The sequence below is a fragment of the Esox lucius genome, chromosome 17, assembly GCF_011004845.1.
Source record: "Esox lucius isolate fEsoLuc1 chromosome 17, fEsoLuc1.pri, whole genome shotgun sequence".
Taxonomy (NCBI): Eukaryota; Metazoa; Chordata; class Actinopteri; order Esociformes; family Esocidae; genus Esox; species Esox lucius.
Window position 1 is genome coordinate 12,209,690 of NC_047585.1, and position 10,607 is coordinate 12,220,296.

The following is a 10,607-nucleotide window of genomic DNA, read 5'->3' on the forward strand; positions in this document are numbered from 1 at the left end:
TGATTTTTTTTTATTCTTGTTTAATTCCATCTGTCATACAGATAAGTTATATCAACCCCTTGAATGAGGACCATTAAGCTCTTGTCTGCCCAGAGGTCAGCACGGTCATCCTTGTCTCAGACGCATCCTTTGCCAGTAGTCACCTTCTCATCTCTTGATGTAAAACTATAAAGCATTTAATTATTCACTAAAAAATAAATAAGTCACTATAAAACCTAAGATTTCAGGGACAGCATAATGTTTTCCTCTAGTAAGATCTGTGAATACCATGTCTGTCTAGTTCATTTACAAAAATGGCAAGCACAAGCACAGGATACGGTGAGCAATAAGGCAAATCAGCCAATACATATCAAATACATGCAGGAAAGCCTTTATATACACATGAAAAAAATCATACAATGTACACTGACATAGCCGCTCGACTCAGCATCAGTTCGCCACACTTGCAGGGACTATATTCAAGTATGATTGTATAAACCCACAAGATACATTTTTCCTGTCTTCAGCTCAGATATTTTAACCAATTTAGGGTGAACTACGCACAACTGACAACGCTGAGAATGGTAAAAAGCAAAACTGTATATTCGCCCTGGGAAAGATTTGGATTTGACGTTAAGTCGTCTAACCCAGTCCATATTGTTAGATGCAATTGTAATTGCCTATTGAGTAGACTTTTCCTCCATTTCCTCAGTGTAACTTCAGCAAGGAATTCAAAAAAGGCCTAGAAGGTGAGAGGAACCTCTCACTGGTACTGTCTGTAGTCTCCTCCATAGGAGGGGGCAGGCATGGGGGCTGGTTCCTCAGCAAACTGGGGACCTGTGTGGACAAGAGGGGTGAGATTAATAACAATACATAAAACACTACCGGGCACAAGCCAATTACCAGCGCTCACTTGAGTTAGTGTGAAGCAATTGGTGATTAAGGACTGTTTAGATTCCATTCAACAATTATTTACATTTATTTTAGAAATGCTTCATGAAAAGGCCAGATTATGAAAATATGATAAAAGCAAAATGAAGGAATGTAGTGAGGCACATTGAACTGCAGAATCTGATCATATGGTTCCATTATCTGGGTAAGGCAGAGCTGACACTAAACATTTTTACTCATGACTACATGATCCAAATGACCTTCCGATGCAATTTCCCCCAACCTTTAGTAAATTGTAGCAAACAGTAACATTACAGCCCCTAAATGTTGTGTTTGAAGTTAATTTTACAGAAAGAGCTTGAGGTATAATTGTGTTCAAACTTAGAACATGATTATACCTCAAGCTCTTTCTGTACAATGAACAGCTTGTTTGCTTTTCAATTCACCAGTGGTATTGCCTAGTACTACTTAAAGTAGCCTGACATAACTAAGTGCTCCAGAAGAATATCAATAAAAGCTGGTACCAGCATGCCTTTTGAAGCTTCCGATTATGAAATATGTTATGCCTGCAGTGCATCATAGGAAAACACCAAATTAGGCCAATAATATACATTAGGCAATCATAAAAGACAACTGTGGATGACTTCCATTTCTTCACCAGAGATCAATGCTAACTTTATGTATACATTTTTATATAATGTTAGGCCATTAAGAGCAATGTAATATAATTCACCAAATTCATTAGTCATGACTTTATGCCTTGTTCACCAAACACAGTAGCATAGAATTATAGATCTTTTTTTTAAAGAGCGTTTTCCGAAACAAATGAAAATGACTGGTGAGGTACATAATGACACAGGTTATAGACTGTGTTATTAAGGAGCACACAAGACCTTGATATTAACAAGCTTATCAATACATTTTGTTACTCAAAGCAGCAGTGGCTGCGCGTGAGTCTAGTCAAGTACATTTTATGGTGTTTATAAGGGGCGACATTACTGAATAACTCACTCATAAAAACAACAGCTCTTTGCTGTATTCACAGGCCGTCTCATGTTTTTAGAAACTTAGTGTCGGCTTGGCCTTCTGTGCAGGAAAGCAGCCAGCACGATCTGCAGGGGTCGTGAATGCGGATATTGCATCTTCATATGAATGAAAACACCTTGACTACCAAGCGTGCAGGGCAGACAGAAGAAACTAGGGATCAGCCTAGCCGATAATTGGATCTGATTTCTCCAATATCCGAATTTTGTCTGATATGGCCGGTAAAATAAAGAAAAGATTGTACTAGATATACAGAACAAGTAAATACCCAATCAACACTAAACTCTGTATTCGTGGCAAGACATGGAAACGAAGAACACAGAGAGATGCTTGGCTGAGACGAGTGGCTGTTTTTTCACAGCCAAAGGTAAGAATGCTGAGGTTGCAATAAACGTCAGAATTTTTAGGATCTATTTCTATGACAATGCCCAGTTTAATTTTAGAGCTCTGTAAATCCAGTATAGCATAATTTAGAATAGGATACTCACCAGTTGGGAATTGTGATGAAGCAAATCTAGTGAGAAGAATTCCAGCACCCTCTATCAATGCCAGTAGTATACCTCCCATTGCGGCAGAGCCAACCATGGCCACTGGTCCATCTAAGGAAAACCACATCAGAATCAGTACAAGCTACACAGCAGCTTAAAAGGATCAGTTCAATCAAAACTGTGACAATTCTGTATCCAACCTATTAGGATAATTAGCTTGTGGAATTAATGACAAAACAACATGAAAATTATAGAATTACATGAATGCCCTTTTTCTGACAAAAAAATGACAATATTTCAGCTTATTAGTTTGGAATGTTTAGTTCGCTAGGTACTACCCAAACAAACAGACCAATGATTGTTCATAGGGGGCCCTAAAATAACCTACTAGCTAACAAGGGGCTATTCATGTAAATATTATGGTTGGAGTCCAATCCATTTCAATTACATGTGAAGACGTTAGGGCTGCACGATATATCGTTTCAGCGTCAACATTGCGATGTACGCATCCGCAATAGTCACATCGCATGAACGTGCGATTTAGTAAGGTAAACATAGTCTACAATATATATTTTTCCAAATGGAAAACTAGCATTATATCTGATATAACGTAATTTACTCAGATGTATGGGTTATTGGATACACAGTTAATTATTATTATTTTAAACACGAGTTCTGCGCTGCACGTGGTTGAGGAACAGGCAAAAAAGGCAGAAATGGAGAATTTGGTTGCAAAAAGAAATGCATCATCAATTATATTTCGGCCACAGACAGGATGATGTTGATCAAAAACAGGTACTTTGTCAAGAGGGCCTTGTAATTGTTGCCACAACACGAGGCAACACGACCAATTTGTTCAATCATTTAAGGCGGCACCACAAATCTTCGTATGACGAGTGCAAAGCATCTCAATGCCGTCCAAAGCAAAAACACTGTACAAGAAAGGTTCCAAACAGCAGAGAGAAACCACAGATTCAATAACATTTCACGTCACCAAAAACATGGTACCAATTAACACGGTTACCAAAGTGGGTTTTAAAAACATTATCCGGTCGCTTGACAAGCGGTATGTAACGCCATCACGCAACTTTTTTTCTCAGGTTGCCATCCCAGACTTGTACGAGAAACGCAAGACAAGTTCAAACAGAGCTGTAACAAGTGGAATATTATACAGCAACAACAGACTTGTGGTCCAGCCGGACAACGGAGCCCTACATAAGTCTGTCCGTACACTTTATTAATGAGGACTTCCACCTGAAAAGTCACTGTTTGCAAAAAATAATTTCCCCCAAGAGGATCATCCAAGTGAGAACATCGCAACAGGGATGAGAGAAGCTTTAGCTAATTGGGACATAGATGAGAGTAGTCTAGTCTATATTACAACAGATAATGCCGCAAACATGGTGAAGGCTGCCGCCCTGAACAAGTGGACCAGATTGCATTGCTTTGGCCTGCATCTTGCAGTTGGTGAGTTAAGCCCAATTGCACATTCTATTTTACTACTGTTGCTATACTATTACATATTATTACCTAGCAACCTGTTCTGAAATATAAAAATGTTCATAAGTTTCCTACATTTTAATTGTAGAGAATGGGGCTGGGGAAGAATGAAGGATACAGACGTGGTCAGGTTGATAGCCAAAGCGCTTTCTGAAAACACTTTTTTCATATTGCTATATATATATATATATATTGATATATATATAGATAGATTAGATAGATTAGATAGATAGAGAGATAGAGAGATAGAGAGAGAGAGAGAGAGAGAGAAGAAAAACAAAACATTGCAATGTCAGTTATTTCCAACATCGTGCAACCCTAGAAAATAGTAAATTTAAGTTAAGAATTTTACCAAAAACCTGGCAAATATGAAATGTTTTGCCACTGGGGGGGGGCGCAATTACATTGCTATAATAACAAAATAGCAATGTAATTATAACTTAACATTTAAAGTGCACTAACAGTACTCCAGGCCAATTTCTGCAATTATATGATTTTTGAAAGGAATAACAGCACACCAATATTATCCTGGGTCAGTCTTGACCATCTTGGGCTGCAAATGAATTCAGATTCACTAAATCCCACATAACTCTACTATGAAACCGTCAATGCAATCAACTGGTCTTTTTTTATGAGGGATATGCCACCTATCGCCATGCATTCCTATATGGACCAATGTTTGAAAAACGATTAACTTCCTTAGAGGGATGCACCGATACCAGTACTGGGTATCGGGCCGATAGGGAGCTCATGTACTAGTACTCATAGAAGTAAGCCGATACCACGCACCGATAACACGTCATGGAAACATAAAGTGAAACTCGATGGTGATTGTGTCGTCTCTGGACACTAATTTAATACAAGGAATTTGATCTAACATCGTTAAACACAACACAGAGGCGAATTCAAGGAGTATGCTAATGCTAGCAGTGCAGAACCACAACAACAGCTTACTCCAACACTAGAGAAGTGAAATAAAAATGTCCAAAGCCTGCCTGTGGGCAGAAAAAAAATGAAAAAGCAGAGCATAAAAATATTTAATTAATCGCACTGTTTATTTCCACATAAGCATCAGAGCAAAACAACAACATCCTGCACGTTCAGAGTATCAAACTAGCTAGTGGGGACAGAGAAAAGTAATTAGCTGTGTCTGTGCATGAGCATGTTTGTGTTGAACTGTCAGAAAGTGGTTGTCACATTGACAAAAAGCTAGCTAGCTAACGGTCACAACTTGATGGCTACAATGGATTAGCGTCATGCAGGCAACATTAGAGATTCAGTAGCAGCAATAGATGAGAGATGTACGTCACTTTCCTCTCGTCCGAATGACCATGCCCCCTTCTGGGGGACAGCTACCGCTGTAAAAGTGTGGAAGACAACAGCGGAAAATTGGAAATATTACTGGTACCACACCTAAAAGCTGCTGCATTCTGTTTTTCGTGTCGAATAAGAGAAAAAACGCAAGTTTACGCTTTTCTTTAAAAAAGCGAAGAACGGCAAAAGAAGAGATCTGTGGCTTCAGGCCATCCACAAAGAGGGTGAAAATGGTCAACAATGGGATCCAACCTGTCAACATGTTTACGTCTGTGGCAAACACTTCATCACAGCTTAATGATGCTGAAGTCAACAGTCAATGGTAAAAGTCCAAGAAATGAACATTGATGCTGCACTGAAAAGACAGAACATTCTGAAAATTCACTTCCCTGAAGTGATTTTGTGTCATGATTATCATCATAATCCAAATTCCTAGTGTGTCTAAATGTTACATTAATGCCATGATAAGAACATTACAGGGAATTGAATAAAAAAATAAAAAATTAAGCAACATATCTAATTGCAAACTATTGTAGCAATTCACATTTATTTGTAGCCTACCTTATAGTTGCAGGGTGCTAGCTAGTTAGCTTGCAAACATGTTAGCGATTTAATTTGTTTACAGTAATGTCACATTGGACAGACTACCAAAACAGCAAAATAAAGTGACAGATCTCAAATACATTATCTGGAGATTCAATAAGGTAGTTGTATAATAGCCTATGAGGATGACACCTCTGGCCACTGGGTTGGGTCGTTTGCCCACTTTGATGGAGGCAGACTGAATGGACACAACACCTATTTACTGAGTTCTCTATATAACGTTGCCGATCAATGATTGGCAACAACATAAAATAATTGTTTGCCTGACTGGCCATAGGGTTTATGCTCGTAAAAGCTAAAAAGCAATGTGTTTTTATTTTATATGAATGAATTGTCAAAGACGTCAGATTTTGTATTCACCGCCCGTCAAATTTAATGGGCAGCTTACCCCCAAAAATGGGCTGCTCTCATCTATAAGACCTCTGGCTTTCATATCTTGCCTTCAAAATAGAAGTCGCCGGTAAAACGTTATGTACCAACATTCAGCAGCAACAAAAATCCTTCTGATTTTCATATTTTGCCTTCAAAATGAAAGCTTGCAATGGTTTGTGTGTATTGTTCATATTTTCTAAGGGAAAACGACGTGGGTTAAAATATAGCTTAAGTTACTATTTAAATAACACAAGGTAAATAATATAAGGTGGAGCACATTGAGAAATGGTTAGAGCTTAATTTAGTTAATGTAGAGAACCTTTTTCTTACAAAACAAATCAGATTTTTTATGTTATTATTGTTAATTTGCTTTTGCTCATTAGGTTCGGAGAGGGATTGTTTTATGAATCTGGGAGGCAATTCATTAACAGTTTTAAAGAATTATTAATTGAGGGGGAGTACTTAGGTAAGTAAGGTATGATGTTAAATAAGTATTGTCAAATAACGTTAAGTTGACAGGGAAGAGAGACTGATGTAAAGGGATGATGTTATTGAAATACATAAAAAACATGTTTGTTGCAACATAGAAAAAAAGTTTTGTGAGAACTGGAGGTTTGGAGATAAGAGGCTGGCTACAGTATGATGCTGAGGCAGTGGTGACGAGTTGTTCTGGGTGTGTAAAGATAAAGCAGAAAACAAATTTGTCATTGAGAAAAGGTTGTATTCCACATACACTGACTAACATTTATTATGGCATTTACAACCACCACAAAAAGCATCTATGGACTGTATGGCTTCTGCCACTGACCGTTTTAATAGCTCATTAGCCTGAAATAGGCCTACTAGTATCTTACGACTTGGAAAAGTCATAAGAATTGAGCAATTGCTAGCGAGACTGAAAACAAACTTTACACTGCCAAAGGCATTTCATTTCATTGTACAATAACGTACGTTTATCTTTCATTTGTTAATGACATTGATACAATAACTATCAATATATGTAACGATAACATATTTTTCATCAAGTGAAAAGACGAGAGAATCGTAAAAACACCACAACCCGGTCCACAACATGTTTATAGGGGACAAAACGTTTGTTTTTTCACAGAAAAAATCCTACCTAGTGCAGCTTTAAGTACTTGCTATTGGTACTCAGTATTGATAAGTACCAAAATATAAGTATTCGTACTCGGTCTGAAAAAAAGCGGTATCGTTGCATCCCTACTTTCTTATTACACAATGTACATGCTAAAAACAATGCCTATAGAATTTCACCGCAATAATTCTCACATCAAAGCTAAATCTATACATTAGGCTAGCTAGACCATTTATGTCAAGTGAAATTGTTTGTTTGAAATTTCATACCGCGTTGGAATCGACACGCTGTTCTTTTGACAGCCTTATTCCGAAGTATTATCTTTTGTGTTTTATTTGATTAATTGTGTTGTGTTGTGAATAGTGAACATTACATATTCATTTCTCCAAATATGTTTTATATTACAAAAATTTAAAAATTACTCTCACATGACAGTATTCAAAATGGTTTCCAAACACCCACATTATCAGCCTGAGCAATTAATGGGCCAAAGGAGGCTCAGAGAGGTAAACTATCTTGGACTTATTTTCATGAAACTGATAGATATATTTTTATCTACAAATTTAATTACAAAAACGACATGGGGATCTGCAGTACACCATACTCAAGCCCCTATTGCATGGTAAGTATGTGAGAATACATAACTATGTGAATAAAAGCAATTCTGCTGTGAAAGCATGATGTGTGGGAAAGTGGTACAGGAGAATACTGTAAAGGCACATGGCCTACAGCAAGGTTTCATCTGCAAACTGGAATTCATAAATGCTTGCTCACTTCTCGCTGCCAGGATGGCTCCAGTCATGGCTCCGCTTGTAATGGAGTTCCAGGGATCCTCTTTTCCCCGTACCTTGACCAACCCACAGTCAATCATGGAGAAGAGGCCTCCCCAAACAGCAAAGCTACCTAAAATGAAAAACAGATGCTTAGAGACAAAGGAAGGATATATTGCACAAAATATGAGGCAAATACAGCAAATAAGCCAGAGTTTCAAAGTGAGGGGCTCTTACCACCCAGCTGAGGAGCTCTGGTCTTGATGGCTGTCATGCTTCCTTTCAGGCGGTGGTTCATCCCCTAAGGATGGGAAGAATTACACCTCAGAACTCAATTTCACTGTTCCTTCACAGCCCACAGGCTTGATCAAATTCACCTGACAGTGTCATGCTTAATTGTGAACTTTGGTTAATAAATTTATTGGCATGGTTGAACTTACTGAAGGTGAATTTCTAAAGCCCTTCACTGCCTGGAAGATCCCTCCTCCAATGGCCCCCATGGTGAAGGCCCCCCCACAGTCGTCCACGATTCTCCACGGACTGCAAAAACACAGCTTGCTCAACTAACACAGATTTGCAAATAACCACATTGCCAAGTCTCCAAAAGTTTGGTACAGGGTCATGGGTGTGTTTAAATGCATTCTATATACATACTTGGCTTTTAAAGCAGTGTGTAGGGCAGTCACATTGCCCGGATGCAGATTCAGTTGAAAATGGGACTGTACCTAGTTTAGACTAGTTACACATCAAAACTCACTTGGGCTTTGCAAAAACAAGTTTGTCAACAAAGGAAAGTCTACTATCTCTAATGACTCTACCATCTGGGAGGGGTTGAATGTGTTAAAATATTTTCCTTTTTCCTCCTGAGAAACACTTCTTTCAGAGCCCTAATGAGTTTCAATAAAACTCACATTTCTGTAAAAATGTAACACTCAAAATTAGCTGATATCTATCTACGTTTGCAGTCAAAGCTAGCTGTACCTATGTTTATCCTGTAAAAGGTCACACCAGTATTGTAATGTTTTCTGAAATCCACTGTAATACTCTTGTGAAATACAAGAACAATGATTTGCTGACCTAAGGTGTTCGTTGCTCCAAGACAGGCCACTAACCCTTTCTCAAGTTCACGGCATTACATCATTACAGGCATGGCAACATATTAACGCCAACGTAGTGACCTTTGAGGTCCACTTAGGGTGATGTCAAATGTCAAATATGTTGCATGTAGTTAAGGTACCAGCTTCAAATGTAGCAAAGTAACTAATGCGTTACTAACTAGTATTGCGAGTAGCAAGGCAACAAACCACAGTATCATCACATTATTAGCGAGTAGTCACCAACATCGTCACTGCTAGCTATTTATCATTGCCCGCTGTGTCAGTTGACTAGGTAATTACTTAATATAGTCGATAATTACTTGGTTATGAGTAATTATCACCTATTAAAATCTACATTGAGGAACCCAACGGAGGTTTTAGGGATAGCTAAGCTAGTCAGTACTACTGACAGCAGTAGCTAAGTACCCATGTGAACCGTGAACATTCCAAACCTAATGCGGGAATCACATTGTTTTAATCAAATAATAACGTGATTATGTTCATAACAGCTAAATAAAATACAAATAATTGAACGTCTACTCAAAACACCCACATCTTACACAACACAGGGAAACGCTCAACAAGGTCAATGGAGCAGGCTTACAACGAAGGACATGTCGGCGTGCTAACGCGTTTTTACTACAGTAGCTAGCTAGCTAGTCACGTAACGAGCCGGCTAGCTTGTATACCTTAACTCATGATCTATGCCTTAGCAGCTAGCATCATTAGCTTAGTTTAACATATTCGGAGTCGGTCGGTTTAGAACTATGTAAGTTTCACTAACTATGTACTCATTGTATATTTTTTAACAGATCACTTGTTTGAATGAAACCGGCAAAATTATTTTGCGATTTAGCTGACTGGTTATTTGATTGCACTCACCACGGCTCCCGTGCATATTCCTCCATTTTGTTCTTTCACTGTACCCTCTGACGTAAAGTCGACGACAACTGGACGACGGCGTCATCACAAAAATAATATTGTTATTTTTTAACCTTATCTCAGTTAAATAAAGGAAAAACGTTGGCCTTTTAGATTTTAATACATTTCCTAACATTAGCGTTAATTGGGTTATTTTTGTATTTCGATTATTTTATGAAAATACTGAGACTTAACAGTGACAAATAGAAGTTGAAACTGCAGAACAACGCTATTTAATTTAATCACATAAATAGAAAAAGATAGGGGATAGGGGATAATGCTGGATGATGGTGCAGGCAGTATAAAGTTTCACCACGAAAGAGTCTCCAGACTCTTTCAGGTCTGCCCCATGTACTCAGTGTGAACCTGCTCTCATCTGTGAAGAGAACAGGGCAAAAATGGCGGACCTGCCAATTCTGGTGTTCTCTGGTGAATGCCAATCAAGCTGCACGGTGCTGGGCTGTGAGCACAGGTCCCACTAGAGGAAGTCAGGCCCTCATGGAGTCTGGTTCTGACAGTTTGGTCAGAAACA

At 38.4% G+C, this 10,607-nt stretch overlaps 1 protein-coding gene across 2 annotated transcripts; it reads right to left on the reverse strand.

Annotated features, from left to right (window-relative positions):
• Positions 1-347: 347 nt before the first annotated feature.
• On the reverse strand, positions 348-10,117 carry timm17a (translocase of inner mitochondrial membrane 17 homolog A (yeast)). Of its 2 annotated transcripts, none has more exons than XM_010893088.3 (6): positions 10,037-10,117; positions 8,498-8,597; positions 8,295-8,358; positions 8,062-8,190; positions 2,403-2,513; positions 348-816 (listed from the first exon to the last, which is right to left on the reverse strand). In XM_010893088.3, the coding sequence occupies exons 1-6, from the start codon at positions 10,060-10,062 to the stop codon at positions 743-745; spliced, it is 504 nt and encodes a 167-aa protein (XP_010891390.1). In that variant the 5' UTR covers positions 10,063-10,117; the 3' UTR covers positions 348-742. The 2 variants fall into 2 exon arrangements, with proteins under 2 accessions (XP_010891390.1, XP_010891391.1); XM_010893089.4 differs by lacking the exon at positions 10,037-10,117 and adding an exon at positions 8,712-9,511.
• Between the last annotated feature and the right edge of the window lie 490 nt (positions 10,118-10,607).